General features: G+C 27.6%; 4 protein-coding genes across 23 annotated transcripts; 2 read left to right on the forward strand and 2 right to left on the reverse strand.

The window, feature by feature from the left end:
* Positions 1–120: 120 nt before the first annotated feature.
* SPG11 (spatacsin) lies at positions 121–10,770 on the reverse strand. 7 transcript variants are annotated; one of them, XM_031979171.2, is made up of 23 exons: positions 10,657–10,770; positions 7,397–7,487; positions 6,929–7,245; positions 6,690–6,856; positions 6,271–6,627; positions 5,374–6,177; positions 5,133–5,305; positions 4,779–5,053; positions 4,242–4,709; positions 3,967–4,158; positions 3,787–3,906; positions 3,541–3,715; positions 3,224–3,447; positions 2,997–3,157; positions 2,613–2,931; positions 2,371–2,533; positions 1,953–2,309; positions 1,741–1,890; positions 1,513–1,661; positions 1,314–1,421; positions 949–1,242; positions 557–876; positions 121–469 (listed from the first exon to the last, which is right to left on the reverse strand). In XM_031979171.2, the coding sequence occupies exons 3-23, from the start codon at positions 7,208–7,210 to the stop codon at positions 268–270; spliced, it is 5,460 nt and encodes a 1,819-aa protein (XP_031835031.1). In that variant the 5' UTR covers positions 7,211–7,245; positions 7,397–7,487; positions 10,657–10,770; the 3' UTR covers positions 121–267. The 7 variants fall into 7 exon arrangements, with proteins under 7 accessions (XP_031835031.1, XP_031835021.1, XP_031835014.1 ...); XM_031979161.2 differs by lacking the exon at positions 10,657–10,770 and adding an exon at positions 7,934–8,076; XM_031979154.2 differs by lacking the exon at positions 10,657–10,770 and adding an exon at positions 7,838–7,971.
* LOC116428141 (required for meiotic nuclear division protein 1 homolog) lies at positions 7,847–14,584 on the forward strand. 11 transcript variants are annotated; one of them, XM_076368378.1, is made up of 7 exons: positions 9,780–9,883; positions 11,029–11,729; positions 11,854–12,260; positions 12,338–12,648; positions 13,494–13,726; positions 13,839–14,196; positions 14,287–14,584. In XM_076368378.1, exons 2-7 carry the CDS (start codon positions 11,098–11,100, stop codon positions 14,446–14,448), a joined length of 2,103 nt encoding a protein of 700 aa, XP_076224493.1. In that variant the 5' UTR covers positions 9,780–9,883; positions 11,029–11,097; the 3' UTR covers positions 14,449–14,584. The 11 variants fall into 11 exon arrangements, with proteins under 11 accessions (XP_031835243.1, XP_031835272.1, XP_031835251.1 ...); XM_076368377.1 differs by lacking the exon at positions 9,780–9,883 and adding an exon at positions 10,116–10,657; XM_076368376.1 differs by lacking the exon at positions 9,780–9,883 and adding an exon at positions 10,667–10,803.
* Positions 14,585–16,751: 2,167 nt separating this feature from the next.
* Positions 16,752–22,185, forward strand: LOC116428106 (rabphilin-3A). 4 transcript variants are annotated; one of them, XM_031979290.2, is made up of 10 exons: positions 16,752–16,917; positions 18,253–18,384; positions 18,536–18,674; positions 18,782–19,258; positions 19,510–19,994; positions 20,056–20,240; positions 20,388–20,647; positions 20,720–20,866; positions 21,155–21,578; positions 21,890–22,185. In XM_031979290.2, exons 2-10 carry the CDS (start codon positions 18,305–18,307, stop codon positions 22,015–22,017), a joined length of 2,325 nt encoding a protein of 774 aa, XP_031835150.1. In that variant the 5' UTR covers positions 16,752–16,917; positions 18,253–18,304; the 3' UTR covers positions 22,018–22,185. The 4 variants fall into 4 exon arrangements, with proteins under 4 accessions (XP_031835150.1, XP_031835170.1, XP_031835130.1 ...); XM_031979310.2 differs by lacking the exon at positions 16,752–16,917 and adding an exon at positions 17,117–17,336; XM_031979270.2 differs by lacking the exon at positions 16,752–16,917 and adding an exon at positions 17,376–17,536.
* Positions 22,179–25,010, reverse strand: eIF2Bepsilon (eukaryotic translation initiation factor 2B subunit epsilon). The gene is made up of 2 exons (XM_031979324.2): positions 24,059–25,010; positions 22,179–23,787 (listed from the first exon to the last, which is right to left on the reverse strand). The coding sequence occupies exons 1-2, from the start codon at positions 24,746–24,748 to the stop codon at positions 22,549–22,551; spliced, it is 1,929 nt and encodes a 642-aa protein (XP_031835184.1). The 5' UTR covers positions 24,749–25,010; the 3' UTR covers positions 22,179–22,548.
* Between the last annotated feature and the right edge of the window lie 33 nt (positions 25,011–25,043).

Here is a 25,043-nt window from a genome sequence, read left to right on the forward strand (position 1 = left end):
AGATTTCTAGATTTCTTTTTAAATAAATGAAAATATATGTATATATAGTGATAATATATGTGTTAATATTGAACAATATATTATAAGTAAACTCAAAACACACATTATAATATAGAAAAATATTTATTTATGTAAAAATAAGAAAACATACACATTTATAACACTTATTTGTTGAAGAAAACTTTTTGACATGTGTATGTATATTTGGGAAGTTCAATTTATTTAAATTCTATATAAAGAGAGTGTTGTTATGGAAAAATGAAATATTCAGGTAATATTATAACTTTTTTTCCAAACAGTATCTTTGAGGTATGCCACAATCATAGGATTATTGAGCATTGATTCCACAATATTTTTAAATCCCAACTGGCTTGCTAACATATATTTACATTCCACATCTGATAATTCAGATATCAACATTTTCATATTGTCGGTCATTGTATGAGTAATGCCTTTTTCCAATCGATATCTGTATTAAAATATATTGAATTGTAGATATATTATTATATTTAATAATGTATCTTAAAAATAATATTTTATATTACAATTAACATACCTACGCGCACAATCTTCCACTAGACTAGAAGTTAATGTTTTTGAAGCTATAAAATCCTTTAAATATTTTGTTTCTCCATTTAATATACAATGATTATATATTAGATTAGCCCAATCCACGTGACAATTGTACGCGTGTATAACGATAAGAGCTTGAGAGAAATTTAAAGTATGACATAATATTTTATCGACATCTTCAGATTTTAAATTAAGAATACAGATTACTTGTTGATTATTAGACACTATATTAAAAAGTGAAAGTTGAAAAGCAACTAATTGTGCTTGATTCGAACACCAAGTAGCAAGATTTAATTTTTTGTCCTGTGTAAATATATATTATTAATTCGCTAACACATATAATTATTTTTTCATATAGTAATGTTTATAATGTACCTGCAAATAATGTTGTGTTGCATGAGTGAAACTGGAAATGGCTAACTGTAGTTGCTCCAAAACATATTCTGTTTTAGTTAACTTTATTTCATGTTGAGCAGCATTTTGCAGTTTACTGTGATCCTTTGTTGCATCTAATATTAATTTATTGATTATATCTTTAGCTTCATTTTCCCACATAAGGGCCATTTCATGGTACAATTGAAAGTGTGATGCTACGAGAGTGAAAAGATCCTTATTGTTTGGACAATAACGTTTTAAAAACTCCAAAAGTGCTGTTTTTAATCCAGATACCTGCAACTCAGTTCGAACTTCATTTTATTAAACATTTATATTTAATATTATAACATTAGAATGTTACCAACCTTGTCCAATCCTTTTCCAAGTAAACATTCAAATTGATGATTTTCTTTTAAAATTTGAAATATGTAATTCATTTCTGTAAAACGACCGACGCCCGTTACAAGTCGCACCTAAATTGATATAATATACTATTACACAGTAATCGAATATTATAAGTAATTAATCTTGTAATAAAGATACAATAGTACAATAATGATATACCAATAATGTCCACAGTTTATGATTTTGCAGAATATTAGCAAGATTCTGGCATTTTCGTAGTATTGATGCTATTCCTTCCATATTGCAAGAAGTTGTAAAACAATCATGAGATCTTATCAGTAATTCTACAATTGTCTTTAACATGGACACTAAAAAAAAATTAAAAAAGTTATGTCACAAATATGAATAACATGGTGATATACTTATATTTCAGTGTACTATCATTACTTTTTTCACAATGAAAATGTCTAAGTAATTTGTTTGCCATTTTCAAAAGTTGACAACCAAGAAGTGAGACATCATTGCATAATTCCATAATTATACGAAAATTTGTGTTTAAAGAATAACCCCAAAGACAAATATTATCTTCTTCACCATCTGTGATAGATAAAAATTTATAGTATATTTATATAAAATTTTTTGTCTATGTCGCTATGTACCTTTTATAGCACGTTCAATATTTACTGTGATATGTTTAGCCAAGAATGTTGCAATGGTATCACCATTTATTTTGTATGCAGTAATTATATTATTAAATACTTCTGATTTATTTTCAATGTTACTCTCCGCAATTTCTTGTAAAAATTGAAAAGGATCATTTAGTATTAATAAAAAATGATAACTTTTTTCTAGTTGTACAGCCAGTCTATAACATAATACAATTCTCAGACATATATCTTGTCCATGTTCCAAGCTTTTGAGTAATATTTGTAAAATTGATAAGCATTCTATTTGTGCTTTGTGAATATTTGCATCCTTTATTTTGTCTATTTCACTTAAGTTTGTTAAAGTAGTCACTAGAAAAAAGGTATATGTATTAAACAAATGTTGATTAATTTATTATAATAAGAAGCTTACAAGAAGAAGAAGATAATCTGGATAAACCACAATTTTTTAAGGCGCCGTAATTTTGTTTATTCTTATTTAAATCCTTCAAAAGACTTTTCTGTTCAAAAGTTAAATCATTTGGTGTTATTTCACCTTCTGCCAAGCTCAAACATAGGATTAAAATTTGTAAATCCTATGTATAAAAAAATATTTTAAATGAATGCTAAGTAAGAATTTATTACTATATGTAACTATTATTTATTATAACAAACCTTATGCTTGTAATTAAAAATGGTACTAATTCTTAATGCAGTGTCTAATCTATTTAAATCGATTAGTTTATTAATTAATTTCTCAGCAGCATTCTTTTCAGATGGTTCATTTAATGCACAACTAAATTTCAATTCATCTAGTCCTGATAATAATTCTGTTTTCAATTTATTGAAAATGTAAGGTCCACTTCCCAATTGTATGTTTTCGGGATCTGCTAATATACACGATTTCCACATTGCCATTTCTAATGTGTCAATAGTCTGTTGTTCTATTTGAACATTTTTTAATATCTCAAAAGCTAAACGTAATATTTCATATCTGTAAAATATATTTATTGGTTGTTCAATACTTGTAAGAAGTTTTGAGCTATTTAAAAGATTTACCTTTCTTGATGAGAAGCAACTTTCTCAGCACACTTAATAAAAAATTCAACCATTTTTTCAGGTGAAACTTTGTATTTCTCAAAATTTTGCGCACATTTAATCCAAAATTCACTTTCAATTTTGTCCTTCTTTTCTATATAATGTTTAAATTTATTTCGATACTAGAAATATTATTTTATTAAAAACATGATATTATAAATATCAGTTAAGTAGTTGTAATATCGTACCTGAGCTAATATTATACCTGATGAATTTAGACCTGCAGCGTTTGATAATTCTAACGCACTATCATAATTTGTCATTCTCAATAAATCATCAATGCACTTCCGAATTTCCGTATTAAAATTGTATAAATCATCTGACATCGTAAAATTCGCGAAATTAAATATAATGTTTGTCTTTTGAAGAATTTTTATAATTTCTAAAAATCGGTGAAAATTTGGAACGTAAACTGTAATTTATGAAAAATTCATTACGAATTGGATGTTTCCTGTCACGAAAAACCGAAGTTATTTATATATTAATGTTCATAAGTTTACAGCACCTTGACAATCTGCAGAAAAATTACATTTTATCAATGTCTCAAGAAATTTAATTTGTAAATATGTGCTCCTAAGACCGTATGCAAGTGTTGCAATAATACACTTAACAGCGACAATTGTAACCCAATATAAATTGTTTAAGTATGAGTCATCTGAACAATTCCAATCTATCACCCTCTGTAATTTCAATACCTTGTTATTTTATAAAAATATCTAAATGAAATATTTTAATTGTATTTAAAACGTACATTGCATTTGAGATTTAAACACTGAGTTTTGAATTTTAATAAATATTGTTGAGATTCTTGAAATTCTCCATAAAGTGTACACTGTTCCAGAAATTCAAAAAATGCATTGAAGACACTTTCCTACAACATAATAAAATTAAGTATTTTATAATGTTATGGTAATATATAAGATATACATACAGGCATAAATATTTTGTAAGCTCTGTTGAGAGTACTAATGAATCCATGTATCACCATTTTATCCAATAAATTAAAAACTTGATTTGCTGACCATATTTGTTGTTCTAAACAGCTTTTATAATCAGAAATAATACTTTTATCAGCCGTTGATATTATCATCCATGAGTAAGAATATGCTGCTGTTGATGATGGCTAATAGAGATTTTTATTAGTAAAGTTAATAAAGTAAATATGTATAGATATATTATGAACGTGAGTAAAAAAGGGCAAAGTACTTCATAACAAGTTGCTAGAACTGTAAGGAATGATCTTGATGTCAGATACGATGCGTTTATCAGTGCACCAGGAGGATCTGGACTTTGATGACATTTCAGAATAATCAACCATAAATCATCATCCAATGTACAAACACTATCATGTATCGGATATTCATATGTGCTACAAGAATCAGAGGTACTTGTAGAATCTGTAGATGTTAATGAACCAGAAATTGCAGATCCCTGTGTCATAAAAGTGCACTGTAATTTTTGAAATTCTCTATTTATTATGTGCAAGTAATGCTTGTCACTTACACTTTGCTTAACCCCAATTTTGTAATATAATGATTGTCTAACGTCTCGTGACTTTATTTTTTGATCGCTGTGAATAGCTGATTGTGATTTTATAAGTTGAGCATTGTTTAAACAAGTTAACAGGTGTTCCTTTATAATCATGTCTTCAAAATATTTGGCATTATCTAGTACCTAAAATAATAATATATTCTTATTTCTTTAAATACAGTATTTAAGGTAAGTGAAATATAAAATTAGTACCTGGTTCAAAGGATAAGAGAAAGTCTGGCAAACTAAAAGAAATTCAAACCACTGATTCTGTCTTGCTAAAGATTTTAATAAACACGTTGGTAAAGAAAAATTGTGAATTTTCGCAAATCGTACAATCACATCCCATATTTTTAAAATGTTTACAAACTGTTGGCTATTTTCAACTAAATTTTCACGGATGTTCTTCTTAAAGCTATTTTCAAGATAGGACATTACAGTATTTAGATCATTTTCATTTTTGTATATTACATTCTCCAATAAATTTCCTATAATTTAAAGAATAAGATACTTAAAAAATATACGTAAGTACTTTGCATTTTTTGAAAAAAAAATGAATGACATTACCGATAGATACGTTGATCTCTTTTTGTACATAGTTTGCTGCTGTTACATGAAGTCTTAAATTTTCTGAATTAACGCCTAGCATTTCAATAAAAGAAATGCAACTGCAAACTACTTCTGGTTTATCTACATTCCGTAACGCAAGAATGTGCGCATAAAGACTTGCTTTGCATTTTCTAAAATTAAACTATCTTAAGTAAATATTTTTGAAATCATGAAAGTATTACAATATGATCACTTTTACCTTGTAGAAGATATACTGTTTACTAGTTTTCCTTGAGAATGTTTCAAGCTAAGTACTGCCATGTTTGGACGAGCTTCTTTTAAATAATATTCATATGTTAATGCTTCTGAATGTCCATACTTTTTAACAAGTGTTTCATTAGAGAAATGAGGCATTGGTTCATTATTAAAGCGCCACTTAAATAATTGCTTCACATTTAAATTTTTGTAATCATCTAATAATTCATATATTGTGATTTCGTTTTTGGATTTATTTTCAAGAATGTATTGAAAAATTGGCATATGCTTTAATGTACTTTGCAGAACTTCATTGGAAATGTTATAAGTGCCTAGTTGTAAATTGTCTTTACTTATAAATATATTTTCAAGTACATTTTTATTCATTTCAATTTTTATGCTACGATTGTTTGTTACATTTTCTCTAGATAAATGTGAAAATATCAGTATTAAAACTATTAAATAATTGTGTTTCAAAAATTCATTTACATCATCCGTAAGATAATAAATTGTTTCAAACAGGCCTTCTATCAAAGTGTCTTCAAATTGTTCTTCACTATTACACATTTTTGTTAATACATCAAAGAGTTTTACTATCTTATTTTTATCCAATTGAGTGTGAATTTCATTTAAGCAACGAGCAAAACACAATTCCTTATCAACAGTTTTAAAAAATTCAGTCTTATTAATATTACATGTTTTATGCGAGAGTACTGTATTAAATTGTGATAGTGTCATTGCACTGCCAAAGATGCGCGCTAGCATTAATTTTATATCTTGCTTTTCTTTGTGTATAAATATTCCATACCTGGTACATTTATACAAATGATTAAAAAACAAACATATAGGTAGACATATATTTGATATCTATAAATCAGTTTACTGTAAAAAAAATACACACCTACAAAGATGATTCTTAATCAAATCTTTCACAAGATTACTTGCATTTGAAGAATCAATATTTTCATACATGTCAGTTACAATATTCAGAGTAGCAAATAAAGATCTCTGTTCTTGAGTAATCTCATTTGACTGTTCAATTTCATTACCACAGTAATGTGTATCAATCCAAAATTTAATAATTTCAAGTTTATTATTTGCCAACAAATAATCCCATAACACAATACTATTTACATGTTTTAAAAGATTATGTTCATTTACAGAAAAATACAGTTCTGTACATAATGCTTGTTTTATATTTTCTGGCAATTTTATAATATTTTCTATACATAATGATGAGCTTAAGCCATCTGGTATCCTAAAAAAACTTATTCATTAGTTTCATATATAACTGAAACTAATATTTATAAAGGAACTTACATATATTTCTGTTCAAATTGTATAATACATTTTATTATATTCCATGAATCCAAATGCTCGGTTTTAAAGTGTGAAATATTTATTAGATATTCTGACAAATAATTCCTCAAAGCTGAATCTTTGCAATTTATACAAACATCAAGTATATATTCCTCTGGATTTCTTTTCTACCATAAAAAAAGACATGTTACAATTAAAAATAACAAGTGTTATAAATTTATAATTTGAACTTAATGTACCATGTTTTTTAAAATATGAGAAGCTCTATAAATTTGATGCTTATTTAAGAGCTCTGTAATCCATACTTCCACTTCTTTATTAAAATAATCCTGAGCATTCGAAATAGAATAATTTCGTCTATAGGCTATACATTTATGTGCAAGATTTATATGAGTGCCTTTCGCAGATGCTTCTCTAACCAATTCTCTGTCTCCTAATGTACGCCAACCAGACCAAATTGCTGCTGGTTCCCCAGTTAGACATTCAAGTGGGATACCTCCTACCACTGTTCTTTCATCCATTTTATTAGTATTTTCTTAAAACATACTACAATATTCTGCAGAAAAGATTAAATGTTAATACATAATTTGTGACTTCTAGATATAATAAAAACATGAAACAAATTAAACTAAGCAATTCATAAGATTAGCAATTTATAACCATTATAGTATATTCATACATTTTGTTACATTTTGTGGTTTACTTACATTTTACGCATCTTATGCATACATAAGAATAACATTTACATTCTCATAAAAATTGTTCATTTATTATTTATTATCGTTTAAAGAAGCTTTTCTAAAATAAAAAAAAAAAATTTCACATTTGTCACTGCATATATAAATACCATTTATGATACATAAAAGTGCATCACTTAAAAATTTCATGAAATGAGATAAACATTCCTTTCTTCGATGCTTGCTAGTGACTGAAACGTCAGATATGAATACACTCATTAATTTTTTTAGGGATTTTCGAAAGCATATAAAGTAGGTATATATAGAATGTTGTATGATTAGTATTGAAAATGAGATGAGAAAAGATGAAAGCTGGCCAATGAGACCCGCATTCCTTTCAGGGTCTCGTGACAACGCAGAGTAACTTACTCTCCTTACGTTAGTAACTAGAAATTAACATTGCCCCACTACCTCCATACAAGGAGCTGTCCAAGGCTGTGTATGTAGCAGTTCTATGAATGTTCAATTAAAAAAGAAATTTGGAAAACAGTGGTATGGGAAAGATACTTTTCGTAAGCAGTGAGAAAACCTCCCCCTTCTTGGTCGTGTGGACCTGGCAGATCGACCCATCGGTGAATTTATTCATTTGCAAATATTCATTTGCAAAAGCCGCAGGTTCCACTAAAGTGAATTTTATCCACATCTGCATACACTATGCCAGTTTACATGACAGCTTGATAGCTTGTCATTAGAGGTCGAAAAACCTGTATACGTTTTTTATTTGTTAATCTTGACGACATTCTTTGTTTCTTATACACAATCGACGTACCGAAGTTTTACTTTTAAAATATTTAAATTGCTTTGAATGGACTCATGTATATTTCACACATATTCTGAAAATGTAGAAAAATTTGAGCTTCATCCGTTTCACAATATATTGTTAACAATTTGCTACATGGACACGAAACATTTTTATTTCTCTTTTGTATGAAAATACGTACTAAATATTTTATTCATTCCTAACAGGTTATTGTTTACCAATAACTTATTATTCAATTTGTAACTTCAATAAGCTTTTAATAGTAAATGTGATCAAGATCACAGTTTTTTCATTCACATATACAGAATTCATTCAAATATCAAAATACAAGTCTTCTTTAATTATGAAAAATTTATTCATATTATTTTACACATAAAATTTTAATATCTGATAATATTATTATTAAAAATATATATTTACGAATTCTTTCTGATATTTTTAAATAAATGCAAACAATCAAGCCTGTTCTAAATTTTTTATTTTTTGTAAAAACTAGACTACTGAAATCCGTTTATATGTTATGTACTGATATCGTTTATTTGATTGTTCTATATTGTGTCTATAATTACAAGTGAACAATGTTAAAATTATTCTCCGTTTTGTTCAACTGTGTCAGAATTTCTGTCAATCATTGTTCTAAGTTATTACATTATTTTACTGCTAAAACATCACGTCGCGACAGTTAATTCAACGAATAAAGAATTTTTTATATTGACAACACTATACTGATTATCATTTAAAATTTGAATATTTTTGATTCTCATTCACTATAGCGCTATCATGCAAAACCAGCCTTAGTCGGTATGACAGAGCGTGACATGAAAATGGTAAGGGGTGCTACTACTCCTAAGAATGTGTGACAAAATTTTACATTACATGTTACATCTATCCTATACCTCGTCTGTGCTGTGCTATAACTCTTGAATCTCTATACAAATTCAAATAAAATTCACGTTTCCCTCTGTCATATCTAGTTTTACGGCAGCCCAATAGCATTGCAAACAATCCACTTTTTCTGAAAGACTTACTTATCTATATGTCTTGTTATGATCGAGATTTGTGTATAGAATACAAAAATTCATTGATAGAAGATACATATATGTTTTGAATATATAAATATTTACTTGCAACATCTTTTTGTAATTAATACTTGCATACAAATTGGTCAAATGTAATATTAAATGAGATGAATTTCTCGGCAATTCAAAGATGCATTTTATTGCACTGGAAAAGCAACATTAATAATTGTAGAAAATTTTCAACTGCTTTAATACCATGTAATAAATTCATGATAAAACCCATACGAGTTACAAAATTGAATTTAAACTGTAATTTGTTACATGTTAGTAATAAATTACTAAGTGAGTGTAAGATAAATGAATCTAACACCAAAGTTATTAAAAATACTACTGACATTGCTTATTCTTCTCTTCAATTGAAGAAAAGACCCAAGAAAAGGCCTTTCTCAAAAGATGGAGAAACTATTGGAGTAAGTAATTAAGGAATTACATAAAATTTATTTATCTCATAAAAGAAGTTAAATAATTGCTTTATTTTTGAAATTAACAATATTCATTTACAGAAATGGAATGTAAAAGCATTGGCTTCTGCAGAAGAATATAACCTTGAAGATTTAATGCGAGGCCTTTCCGAAGAAAATTTGTATATACCTGACACAATAACTACGTCAATCACTTGTAAGTATAACATTTTTATAATTAAGCTATACATATAATTTATGCATGATCATTGCTATTTAAGACAAGAAGACAATTTAAACAAATGCATGTTATTTAACTAAAATGTTAAATATAATAATTAAAAAGTTACAATTTTATAAAGAGTTTATCCATTTTTTTTCTATGAAATTCCTTTTATTATTGCTAACAAGAGTATTGCTTATAAAGTAAATATTTTACTTCAGTTTCTATATTATGACTGTAAATACCTAATATATTTTACAAATACTTATATAAATGTTTTACACCTAAATTTTGAAAATTCATAGAATATATCTTAAACTATTAAAACCATCTTATGTTTCATTTAACATATTCACAGTTAAGAGAAAATAAAATCTTCAGATAAAACAAAATAAGAATAAGTTCAATTCAGATTATTAGTGAGTAGAACTGTTTTTTTTTTTTTAAATTTGAGTTAGAACATAACCAATGTGTTATCTTGGAAACATTCTTAGGGAGGTCGTTGTGTATAGGAATGAACTAAACATTACATAACATTGTGTTATCTACAATAAGAATACGTTTTATGATATAAATTCAATTTAGAAAATGACGAAAAATTAATTATTTATTTCTTTAATTATCTGAACTATATTAAAACCATTTAATAGTAAGGTTATCTCGTATATATTGGTTCAGATTTCTAACTGCTTGTTAGTGTTTTGAAAAGAAGAATAGAATAAAAACTTTATTAACAAGATCTAAAATTTTAATTTATAATTACTCACTGTAAGTATGTGTTTATCATTATACTTTTTTTTCTATGGCGATAGTGAAGCAACATACCCCATCTAATGTTCTCAACGAAAATTCATTACTTCATTCAACTAAATGTTTGATGTAAAAGTATGATTGATGTAAATTTTATGAAAAAAGTGAGTTTTATAAAATAAGATAAAAATAATATGACGCAATTCGATGATAGTTATTAATCAGTTTTGTGTTATATTCTTAATTGTTTATACATATAACAAGCATTTTCTATTCTATTTTAATATTTATAGTTTCAAATATTAAAAATACATTTCACAAAATATTTTAATACAGCTTGAACCTTCATTTCTAAAAACTGTAAAGATTTAAATACAATAATAATTCAGATTTCAGAAATTCAGTAAAGTCTACACTTTGAAAGGTTACTTCAAATTCACAACAAAAAAGGTTCTAATATGGACTCAATATATTATTTACCTATTTTGGAAAAAGAATTAGAAGAGTTAATAGCAAAGGCCAAAAATTGGGCACTTATGCATGGAATGTGCATGAGATCAAAAACAAATTTTAATAAGAATACGCTACAATTTGCACCGTTCATATTAATACCATCCCCATTTCCTAGGAAAGAATTTGAGAACGCTTGTCAGATTCAACCAAAATTAAACTTATTGATACATAGGGTTGCTCAGGACTATAACTTTTTAAAAGAAACTTTAGAAGAAATAATAAAAGTTGATAGTTTCACTAAAGAGTTATTTAAAATATGTGAAATTATAAACAATGAAGGAGGATCAGCACAGAAAATATCTCTGGGTATTTTACGTTCTGATTTAATGTTAGAGACAAACTGTCATACAAAAGACTGTAACAATACCTGTATTCCATACTGTGGTTGGAAACAAGTTGAAATAAATACAATTGCTTGTGGTTTTGGTTGGTTGGGGCCAGCTGCAACAAAGTTACACAAATATGTATTAAGAGAACTTGATTATCATGAAAAAATAAAAGATCTGCCTAAAAATGATGCATTACAAGTTATATGTTCAAGTATAATAGAAGCATGGAATATGTATGGTGATAGACGGTACATTCACTTAATTGCATTTTAAAGATAAAAATATTAAAAATATAAATATTGTAAAAATTAATATAAAAACACAAAGAAATTATTTACGATTTAAATAATTGTTATATATAATTCTTTTCAGAGCAGTAATTTTATTTGTTATTGAAGACATTACATATAATATTTGTGATCAACTTTTTCATGAATTTGAGATTAGAGAGCAAAATCCAAATATCAAAGTCATTCGTCGGAATTTAACGCAGTTAGCTACTACTGCAAGATTGGGTTCTAATAAGGAATTGATAGTAGATAATTATATCATAGCTGTAGTATATTATAGATGTGGATATGAGCCTGGACAATATCATACAAGAAAAGAATGGGAAGTAAGATTACTAATAGAAAGATCTTTAGCAATTAAATGTCCTACTATTCAGTATCATTTAGCAGGAACAAAAAAAGTTCAGCAGGCTCTTGCAAAGCCTGGTATAATTAATAAATTTTTGAAAAATGAAAAGATATGTGCTGAAATTAAAGAAATATTCACTGGTAAGTGAATTGTTTTTATGATACGAATGGTATTCAATTGTGTCGACAAAAGTATTGTATTGTATTATTTTGTACAGAACTCCATGCATTAGATTTTAATGAACATGGAAACGCTGCTATAGAAATGGGGATTGCTGATCCAGATCGATTTGTACTGAAACCTCAACGAGAAGGAGGTTGTAATAATAAATATGGATTAGATATAAAATCCTTTTTAGAGTCTGTAAAACATAAACAAGATAGGGTAGCTTGGATTCTTATGGATAAAATTCATCCTCCAATTCATAGAAGTTACATGATTAGACCAGATGACAATGCAAACATAAAACTACAAGAACTAGTTTCTGAATTAGGAATATTTGGTACTATTATTGCTGATGAGAATAATGTACGTGTTAATAAACAAGCTGGTCATATGTTGAGAACAAAGTTAGCTACTGCTAACGAAGGTGGTGTAGCAACAGGATTAGGTGCATGTGATAGTCCATATTTAGTAGATTAGGAAATTTATATACTTAAAAATGTTTTTATAAACATATTATATTTTAACTGAATGTTGTAAGTCACGATCATCTTTAATTAATTTATGGCATTCCTATGTAATGAATAGCAATGTATTTTTCTTTGCTCATAGTTAAAACTGAAAAAAAAAATTCAATTTTTACTTCTTTTTTCTAATCTATATATGAAATATATAGTATATTTATGCAATAAAAATGAATATATATATAGTTTGTAAGTTATTCTTCTTTGTTAATATCTTTTAAAAATATATTAAAATTTATTGATTATAAATTAATAATCATTGAATATCTTTTTGTGTATTAAAATATTTTTGAATTTATTTTGAAGCATGTACATAAATTTCTTAAATTTTGAAGAAATCATTACAAAAATATTATTTTTAGTACATATGAAAATATATAACACAATTATAGACTGCAGGTAACAAAACAAACTTTATTGATATATATTTAAAAGATATGTAGTATTAAGCTATCTCTGATTCTATGTATAAAACATATGAAAAGTATGTTACATATTAATTTTCTATTTTTTATAAAAAAATCTGCAAGTTATGAAATAATATACGTAACTATATTATTATTATGAAAACAAACTCTAAAAATATTTTTGAAATTTTTTTTCCTTGTTTCTTTCTTGTCTTAATTATATTTTATACTGCAGTGTTATTTATTGTCATTGTGTAGAATATTGTTGTGCTGTATTTAGATTGTGTTTACAGCTTTTCCAGATGTTATACATGCAACGGCAAGGTATGAAATAGAATTTGAACCAAGAGAAGTCTTCTTCTTTCGAGAAGGCACTGTAGTGATGTGGAATATTTCTGAACTTGAATATGGCAATATAGTCAATTTTTTAAAGAAATATGAAGATAATCCTTATGCAGAGTCTACTGTTCAGTTAGAAAGAGAAACAATGACATACACTTATGCAGATAGTGGGTAAAGGAACTTATAAGCTTTAAAATTTTATGTCATAAAACATTTGTTTCGTATTATAAGACACTTTTTTCTGTAAAAATTTATATACCTTATTTTTTGCAATTTTCTGTAGCAAACGAAGTCATATAAGCAATGGAAATATAATGATATCATTATCTGCAACAAATTTAGATAAATATACATTTTCAAATGCAATGGCCCAGTCAGTGAAATTAGGTATATGGGAAGCGTCTTTAGATAATTATATAGATTCTATAGAATTTGTTACCAAGGATTTGAAATTGGGTAAAAAACTCAGAATAAGTCAACAGGAAGTATTAAAGAAGCAAGGAGAACTATTTGCTTTGAGACATTCAATTAATTTAAGCTCAGATTTATTAGATACTCCAGATTTCTACTGGGAAAGAGAAGACTTAGAAACGTTGTATCAACAAACATGTTCATATTTTAATATTACAAAACGTACAAAAGTAAGTTATAAAAATATAATTAGTGTTGGTAAAGGATATTTAAAATTTCCAAAATAACAAAGTACATATATATTTTTTTTATTATCACAGGTTATAAATGAGAAAATAAATCACTGTGTAGAGCTTGTTGGACTTCTGTCTTCACATTTAAGTGACCGTCATCATATTCGTTTAGAATGGATGATTATTATTCTTATCATGGTTGAAGTAGCATTTGAAACATTACATTACATTGATAGATATTTTTCTTAACTATGTATATGAAGTAATTTAATATACAGATATTATATTATTTATATGAGATGTATACTCTTGTAAAAAAATATACATATGTAATATTTTTAATATATTGTACAAAATAAGTTAATATATTGCATGATGAGATTTCTCTTACTGATAAATTATTCACGTCCTTGTTGACATTTTAAAGTAGGTTTCTCTGTTTGATAATTAAACGTTTTTAAAAATAAAAAGAAACTGTAATTCTTGAGGTACATTTTTCTTAGTTTTTAGAAGTAGAAAAGAGAACTAAGTCACTTAGACTTAACTGGAATTTAATATTACAATCTAGAGCAATATGAACTTAACTAGATTCAGTTATTTTAATTTTCTATAGATATATGTAAGTATGTAAGCTTCAAGCAACGCAACGGGCGCAAAGCATAGCACGTCAATAATTGCAATATAGGACAAGGATACCTATTTATCCCAATACAATACTTCTAATTAAATTTACGATTATTGACTTATAATTGAACTAATTTATGAGAAATTAAACATACAAAGTCTATATACACACGAATCAAATTAGTTTCCTTCGAAATTTCAAATTTCTTAAAAATTTCATTTCAATTATTTTAATTATGAATTTGAACATAAATTTTTTACTTTTAATACTTTTTAATACTTCAGAATCATTTTTTAGATCATGATTTCGTAAATTCCCTCGAGTTTTAATGTATATTTATCCAATACAAAAATCCGGCATATATTTGTAATATTAAATATCTTTAACTGGTGTCAATTTATAATATTCAATATTCAAAACGTAAAATGTATTTATACAAAATATTGATTCTACACATACTATTAATTATTTTATATTTCATTTAACTGATATACACATGTGACATTTTATTAATAAATATAAATTTACTGTTTGTTTATAATTCGTCAGAGATGCGCAAAATGAAATACTACATCAATAATAAAAAGGTTGATACAACATTTAATGCTTTTTGGGAATGGACAAGAAAACAAGCTTCAACGTTTTACCGTTAAGAATGTTATAACTAAAATCGATCTTATACCTTTTTAACAACAACCTATCTATATATTCTAGACTTTTATGATTGAACGGGCTGATAAGCGACGATATTTTAAACCAAACAATTGTTTAATTTAAAAATATAGTTAAAAAATTGTCGATAAGTAATTTTGTTTGCAATACTTATCTACCTGAAATACTTTTCTCGTAAAAGACAACTTTGATACGATCTGGAAAGAACGTGTGCTGTTCTATCAATAAACTTTAGTAATTACTGGCTCAAATGTAAACGAAACTCTGTACTGCAGTTTGTTTAATTTAATCGTGTCGAATATAGTGTAAATGCTCTCTGGACATTCTCGCCAGCATATTTCCTAGATACATCCCTGTGAATCGTACGCATGGCACGCACCCCTCTTGCGCCCGTATCGAAAGAGAAGTGGAGTCCGTAGGCAGTTTCTGCGATAATACATAGCACCCACTTGTCGGCTAGCTGATAGCGTGGCAACCATACCTCGGTGCTTGTCCCGTTTCTCCACGCGCTTCATCATCCTGCGAACTATTTCGGGATTAATCAAAGATATATCAATATCCTCGACGCACCGTCGAACTGCCTGAGACTGAATAATTATGGTTCAAGGTGACCGCTCACCCTTTTAATTAAAGCTCACATGACGGAAGGAATTCTTCGAATCTCGTAAGTAAACTTCATTATTTATTTAATTTTATTTCAAACGTTTACACAATTATAATAATAGCATCTCCTTAACTTTTATATTTTATTATCTATCCGATTAATGAATTAATTACGTTTATTAATAGAGATCAGTTTTGTATCAACAAGCATTAGGCAACGTATGTCTGTCTCTTTTATGTTCCTAGAAATTTTTCATTTTCTATTATAGTAATTCTCTATCGCAATCCCAAGGATTTTGTAACTTAACTTTGATGTAATTGAAATTTCGATTTTCTATTTTACGATAAACCTTGTAACAAGTGTTTGAAGTAATAATAACTTATATACGTTAATTAATGTATATGTATTATTTGATTTAATTGATATATTTTGCTAGAAATATTATACATGTACGTATATATTGTTAGCTGAAACGTTTGCAATGCAATGCATGAGTTATGATGGTACGTGTCACAAGTTTCGATTGATCGCCCTTCAACGTAGGAGTTTCGCGCTCATTTTTTTTCAGTTACTGTACGATTGCCACGCGTCCAAAGCTCTCCCTCCCTTCCGCCCCCGTCCTTATATGCTACCGCTTTCCCATCCATTTTCCCTTTTCCAATAATTATACGACCACGTATACACAATACAATAACGTCACGCGTGACATTATTTTACCAGCGCAACAGACGTACTATAATAGAATCCTGTCTTCTTTATTACTTTTACACGCATATGTTTTACTAACGACCATTTCAACAAAGGGATATTTTTGCCAGTGAGAATATTTGTTTTTCTCGCTCCGATAATGCGTTTTCACTCCTCTATGTTTTAATCGTTGATATATACGTATATGTGTATTAAAAATATATCGTTTTATATTTAGAATTTACTTTTTCGGTTTTTATAACTATAAAAGTTATAACCCCTGGTAAGAAAATAAGGGTCGACGCAAGAACCGTTGCAATATCGATTATATGCAAATATAGATAGTCTCCTTTTAGCAACTTAAATGATGTAGAAGTAAAAATGTATACTTGTGCGCGTTTATTTTAAACGGAGTCTCTTCTATCGAATTGCGCCCTTTTTTTGGAGAGACATTAACGAAAATATTATATTGAATCGAAAATTTGTTATTTGTCATATACATATTTATAATGAATTACACAACTGTGTTTGTCCCGGAAATATAAAGCGGTTTCCTTCTCTATACTTTTTATTGATAACATATGTAATCTAATTTTGCGTGGCGTAGTTTATTTTTAAATAATTGATATACAATAAAAAAGATTGAGTTTATCATGAAATAATAGAAAATAATGAAATACTATAAATTACAAAATGTCAAAAATATCTAATTTATTATTTATTAATTAAGATCTCTTAGAAAACTAATGGTAAACATTTTCTAAAAAAATTATAAAATAATATACGTAAAACGAATCTATTAATTATTATAGTACATTTATTATATCATCATTCATTGCTAGTATTAATTTTATGGAATAACTTTTTTATAAATAGTAAATGAACAAAAAATCTATGCGTATCGGAAAAGGATTATTAAATTTTTGAAATGAAATGAAAAACTATTTTTTGTTTAATTACTTTTTTGTTAATACAATAAAAAAATATTTTTAAAAAATATGAAACTGTTCAGTTATTCAGAAATATTGGCCAAATATTTCTGAATGTCGGAACAAATTGTAAGAATTTAACCGATCTCTAGTATACTACGAGAGGAACGTGAAGTTGTGAATAGCATGGATGGTAGAAATTCCAACATGCGAAGAAAAGGAAATGTTTTTGCCGCAAAGTATATCTGCGATATACAATTTCCGGAGAACGAATTCAATACCACAGTTTATTTAAATAAACATAAATTCGTATACAAGCGCATATTATACATTTATTTTATATAAAAAAGTTTTTAATTGATTTAATATTTTAAATGATTATTAGTGGTAGTTTCTTGTTAATAACACTTTATACTAAATAAAAATTTCCTTTTTCTGAAAAAATAATTTTGAAGCAGTAATAGCTCAATAGTTAAGTTTTATCATTTTTTAAATTAATAATGTATTTTATAATCATGTTTGAATCTTTTTTACAGAATGCTCATAATATATTTAAAATGAACTAAACATTTTAATAATTTGAACATTATGGATATCCCAGTAAAAGATCCAGGTAGAGGAACCAGATGGGTTTGTCCAAATGATCGTCATTTGGCATTGAGAGCAAAGTGAGTATAAATGATTATATTAGTAGTAAATATTTGCATCTTATAAATAGGTAAATGTATATATATAATACAAAATTTGTATTAATGTCAATATCGTTGATATGTTTAAAGTAATTTTTATTATACTATGAATCTATTGTTACCTAATTAGGTTACGCATAGGGTGGTCTGTAAAGACTGGTTCTCTAGACTCAAAATGGGGCAATTATTCTAATCCTTATGCTGCTGGTTCAAATTCTTGTGCACAGTCATTCGTTTTAACTGAAGATGAACAACAAGCAATCATAGAAGTAAGTATATCAGTTAATAAATGGAAGAATACTTTAAAAGTTATAGTAATAATAAAATACCTACTTACCTTTTTTTTACTAATATTTTATTACTATTAATATTTTAGGTCATTCAAAGAGCTGAAGCTCTAGATTTATCAGAACAAGAACGGATTGGTAGATTAGTAGAAAGATTAGAAAACATGAAACGTAATGTTTGCATTGTTACTGGGACAAGAATGAATGAAAGAAGAAACTGTAGCAGTCGTTGTTCCAATAGTACATACTGTGTATGTTCCTGTGCTCTCTGCGGTGAAAAGTTTGGGGCTGTGTTGGGTGCAACGCCAAGTCTTTGCAAGGACTGTCGGAAATATATATGTCAAAAATGTGGTATAGAAACTACTGACCTTAATTCCACATTTTCAAGTTCATCATCAACAAAAGGAGTATTAGATAAAACAACTGTGCAACAAATTGTTAGACGTTCTAATAACAATCAGAAACAATTTCTTTGCCGAATATGCGCAGAAACTAGAGAAATGTGGAAAAAAAGCGGTGCTTGGTTTATTAAAGGAATGCCAAAGTACATTTTACCAGAGAAAAAGGTATTTCAATGCAAATTTTACAAAAATAAATAAAACAGGTCAAGTTAAACCAACAGATAGCTTTGAGATAATGTATCATGAATTAAAAGATTATAAAGTGTTCTCTAAAAAAATTAGTTATTTTGTGAATTTTTATCTTGAAAAAATATAGTTTATTATTGCACAGGTTGACTTAGCATTGTGTATCAGGGTTCAATTAACATTTTCAAAGATTTGAGTAATAAATATATCAATATATTTAAAAATCACAGGAACGAGGATGGTCGCGAATAGGTCATAAACAGTCAACTTGGACAGTTGGAAGAAATAAATCCATGGAATTTATTGAACCTCATGATTCTTCTTCAGATGAAGAAGTGACACGACTTTCACCATTTTCTAATTCTGTTCAGTCAACTACCAGTGTATCTAAAATATCACCGGGACAGCGATCTAATGATTTATTATCATTAAATAATCGTGAAGAATGTTCGGATCAATTAGATAAATCTACACTTTCTATTGCATCTCAATGCAATCGTGTTTCGCCAACTCCTTCTGTTGCAAGTTCACGGTTGCGAACGAATGGTAAAACCACTCATGATACCCAATTTGAACCACACGTGTCTTTTGAAGATGAAGTTATTAATGAAAAAATGAAGAAATCTGACAATCCCAGTAATGTAAATAATGATACTCGTAAAACAGAGTTTAATACATATAATCAATTAAAAAGCTCTCAGGTACAATCTCTCAGGTACGTAAGAATGATAAACAAAAGAGTAGAAGTTTAGCTGATATCAGTTAACGTATTGTAGATTGAACTCTTCAATGGCTCCAATGCCAGTGGAAACGACAATCGTTCCAATGGAACAAATACTAAAACAGCATCAAGTCAAAGAGAAATGCATGGATCAAGTCACAAGTCAATTTTACTTAGAAAAAGAGAACCCTTGCAGCAACAATCAAATCAATTTGTCACATCTACAAATGTTGGAGCACGGTAAGTACATATTATGCTGTTAAATACAATAAAATTAAAGGCAAACATTTTTTATAAAATATGAGTAACAAAAACATGATTGTATATAGTTATAAATATTATAGAAATATTAATAAAAAAACAATCTTATGCTAATATGATATATAGAAGCGGAACAAAGTTATGGAACTCTAGAAGTCTCCTTGCGGTACGACCCAGCGGTGCAGTGCCTCCAATGCAAAGTGGAACGAGCACGAGGTTTACGGCCAATGGATATTCATGGTCTCGCCGATCCGTTCTGCAAACTCAACATATTACCAACAAATCTGATTGCGACAACGAAACGTCTTCGAACAAGGACAGTTCACAAAACACGAGATCCGGAATTCAACGAGACACTAAATTTTTATGGAACGACAGAAACAGATGTATATAAAAAATAATTTGCTTAATATTGTAATAATTTCGAACGCAAGAAATTAATCATTATTTTATTGCAGATATGGAGTGGCAAAGCCCTACACATTCTGATACTACAGGACGATCCATCAGGTCAAGACTTTCTAGGAGAAGCGAAGTTCCCCCTGCAGGAATTGCAGCCTCGTCAAACAAAACATTATAATGTTCCACTGCAAGATCATTATCCAGTATGTTTTTATCTCTAATTTCTTCTTTTCCTTTACGTTACATATCGAATATAAATTATTTAAAATATTGGTTACTGCTATTTCATTATTAAGCATTAACCGATATTTGTAATCCAGTTAGTTTGTCAGTCTTTTTTCTACATTTAGTTTGATATTATTTGCATAATTATCTTACGAAAACAGTAATTTTTCTAATTATTATTTCATCGTGCCATCAATTTTGCACGACGGCCGACTTTACTTACATTATTCCAGACACTAAGATATAAGAGCTCGACGTTGGCATAGGTGGACAATGAAGAAGCTGCTTGGGGTGTATTTTCCAGTGGACGGGGAAAGATTGAAATAAATCTAACTTATTGTACAAGACGCAAAGCATTAATGGTTACAGTTCGACAAGCTATAAATTTACTTCCAATGGATACCAATGGATATTCTGACCCATTTGTCAAGTTGTGCCTTATGGAGAATGTGACGAACAATCAAAAACAACGTGTCTTCAATCATTCAATAGCACGTATCACGGGCAGAAAGCTCATATCAAAAAAAATTATAGGTCGTAATTCATATAATACAACAATCAAATGGAAAACGCTAAATCCAGAATGGAACGAAGAATTCATTTTTACTGCTCGATTGACAGATCTAGTGAAACTTACCTTATATATTACAGTGTGGGACAAGGATTTTGGCAAGAATAATGATTACCTTGGTAAAAAGCAAAAGAATGTAATATAATACAACATAAAATGTTCTTTAATTAGATGTTTTACTACATAACAAATACACACTATGAAATTTATTTATGGACATTAAGTATTATTATTAATAATAATAGCACTAGTATCTGTAGCAACAAAAAGTTCTTTATATAAATTTATATACAAAGACACTTTCTTCATCTAACAAACACACATTCTTTATCATTTTTCTTATACGATTTTAAACATCACATTTTATTACTTTTCACCTTAAAAAATAAAATTTTAATTTCTATTAATATAGTTTTTTGTTCTTACTTAGGGGGACTTGAATTAAGTTGTAACAGCAAAGGAGCCAGACTAAGACATTGGATAGATGCAATTAAATTTCCAGATCATCAGCATCGAGTTTGGCACAACTTAACAGATACTATTTTTCCCACAGTATAACAATTTATACTCTTTTTTTAAATGTTATTTAAAATATTTTAATGAGATCTTTAATTGATACATATTATAATATAAAAAATATAATTTATACTTAATCCGTATTGTTGCTCAAAGTGTACTATCACAAGGAGAAAACTAATATAATAATAAAATAATTGCATCGAACAATGTGTTTTATTTAGTTTCAATTTTTATGATCAATATGTTACATTATTTTGAGAAAACTAAATATCACTTTAAAGTAACAAGTATTTTTTTAGGTAATAAGAATACAAATCGTTTTTATAATATAATCATAAAACTTAAAATTTGTATAAATATTTGGAGTATAGTAATAACACATTTGGTATCTAATTGGTATAACTTAAAATTTAATTCTTTTGTATTATTTTCTACAGGATTTTATCATAAAATACAATAATTCAAATAAAAATGTATTTATTATAAATAAAGTCATACCCATTAAAAACTATTTTTTTATACAAGTACTTGACATATCATATTGTATCTAAGGTTTTACTTTGTATTTATTTATTCATCATCTCCACTTACACTAGAATCTTCTTCAGCTTCTTGCAGCCATTGAATAAATGGTTGTATTGCAGTTCTGATTTTATTGTTTTGAAACTCATCTATATTTTTATCAGTGGATCTATACCATTCCAAAATTTTTTCTTCTGACAATACATCTTTATCATAAAAAAGATGTAACAAATGTTGTAAAAATGGTAATAATTTTTCAGTTGTAGTAGCGATTTCTTCTATCGCACGTAAACAATCATCTTGAGCATCTTCTGTTTTAACATAATTTAAAATAATTGGATGAAAATAAGTTACCATAATTTTCAAACATTTTTTATAATTCTGATTATTTACAGTTTCTTTCTTTTCTGAGAGATAAAGAAATGGTAAATTTAGTATAGCTTTAATGACATTATATGTCACTTCGCTCATGCTAACATTATACGCATATCTTGATGAGTTTATTTCTAAAATTAAGTTTTCGCAATTAAGCTTATCTTGAAAACCTCTTAATAAACTGTCAATAACTTCAGACAAGAACATATGCGTATCATCTGGAATTGGTGAAATACATTCTGAACCTTCATCACTACTTGTTATATCTGTTGAATAATCATCACATTCTACTGTGTGATAATCATTAAAAAACTCAAAATCATTGTCCGCATTGATTTCTGACATACACCTAGTAATAACTTTATTATCTTTCGATTCTAAAATAGAATCAGTGTATTCTATTTGTGCATCAATATTTGTTTTAGGACATAATATACATCCATTTAATTGTGTAGCCTGTTTAATAACACAATTTGGAAATACTATACTGTTTATAATAGTAGAATTGTCTTCAATTTTAGTACTTGATAATATATATGAATTTTTAATTTTTACATTACAGCCTACTAAACAATCATTACTAATAACAGATCTTGTAACAGAAGTATCATTTCCAAGTGTACTGTTTTGACAAAGTACGCTGTCTTCTTCTAATGCACATCCTTTAGCGAGTGAAGCAGTTCTATGTTTGTAAGTACTTCTTGGCATACGAATAAAATTTTTTAAAAATGGAATGGAATTCAGTGTAAGAGGAAAACTGTGTCTGTTTAGAATATCACGATTTAGAATCTGATATGCGTTCCACGACACAATTGGCAAACTATAATCTTCAGGATTTAATTGTTGCCAATAAATTCGAGAATTTAAAATTTCTTCATTCATCAGCACTCCTCGGATAAAATCCTCCATTGTCTATTAGTAACAAATAAAATTAAATTACGTATTTATTTAATATACTATATAAAATGATTTATTTTAACTAATTTCTACAAATACATTTAAAAATTGAACAATGTTAAATAATGTTAAATAAACTTGAATTGAAAAAAATGTATTAAAAACAACAATATACATTAAATGTTACTTTTATCCGGTGAGAAGTAATGGAATGAATGATATAATTATGCAAAAGTTAATTTTACATATAAAAATAAAATAAAAATATAAATATATACTAACTTACTTGAAAGTCAAAATTATCGGAGAACAATGGAAGGACAGAAGGTGAACATAAATAAACATGAGTATCCATATAGCAAGTATTAATCTCAATTTCACTATGATCTAGAAACCAATTTAATTCTAATTTCACCTTCTTCTCATCAGTTTTTAGTTTACTATAATGCAAAACTTTTTTACTAGTTTTATCAGAAACTAATAAAGATGTTTCCTTTTTTAATAAGGAATCATTTGTCGAACCAAAGTTTCTCATCAGCATAGTAATCGTTGCACCTTTATCTTTTTCAAGTCTAGAACGATGAATGTTTAAAGCATTCATAAGGTCTGCATTAATAAAGGTATCTCCTCGTATGAGTATAAAATTACCACGTATCGAACCCTTTGTATCAATATCTCTGAGAGCATCTCCTAATGATCTGCAGCCTTCTGATATTATTAGTGAAACTGATATTCTTGACCACTTTTTCTCATTTATGTAGGCTTTTACTAAGTCTACATGACTGCTACAATAAAGAAATAATTCTTGCACTCCCGATTTAATGAGAGTTTCCATTAAATAATCTAAAAGTGGTACATTTATAATTGGCATTAAGACACTTGGAAATATATCTTGCATAGGTGTTAAATTTGTCACAAAATCGTCTGTAAGAATTACAGCTTGCACAATGTCTTTCTTTCCCATTTTTGTATTCATTTTAGAAGCTTTTAAACTGTATCAATTATATCATTTAATATAGGTTAAAAATTTCTAAATAGTATCTTATTTTATTTAAACATAACAAAAATTATATTTAGTCATCATTGACTGTAGCGTTTCCTTTTTCACTTATACATTTTTAGCACACATTTTTTTGACAAAAATGGTTTTACATGCAAAATTAAAACGTGTTTTTGTAATATACACAGAAAGCGTGTACTAGTTAACTTAAATCTGTACTATGTAGATAAAAGCGTTATTCGCGGAAAGAGACGCAGAATGTCACAGAGGC

This window comes from Nomia melanderi, chromosome 6, assembly GCF_051020985.1.
Source record: "Nomia melanderi isolate GNS246 chromosome 6, iyNomMela1, whole genome shotgun sequence".
Classification (NCBI taxonomy): Eukaryota; Metazoa; Arthropoda; class Insecta; order Hymenoptera; family Halictidae; genus Nomia; species Nomia melanderi.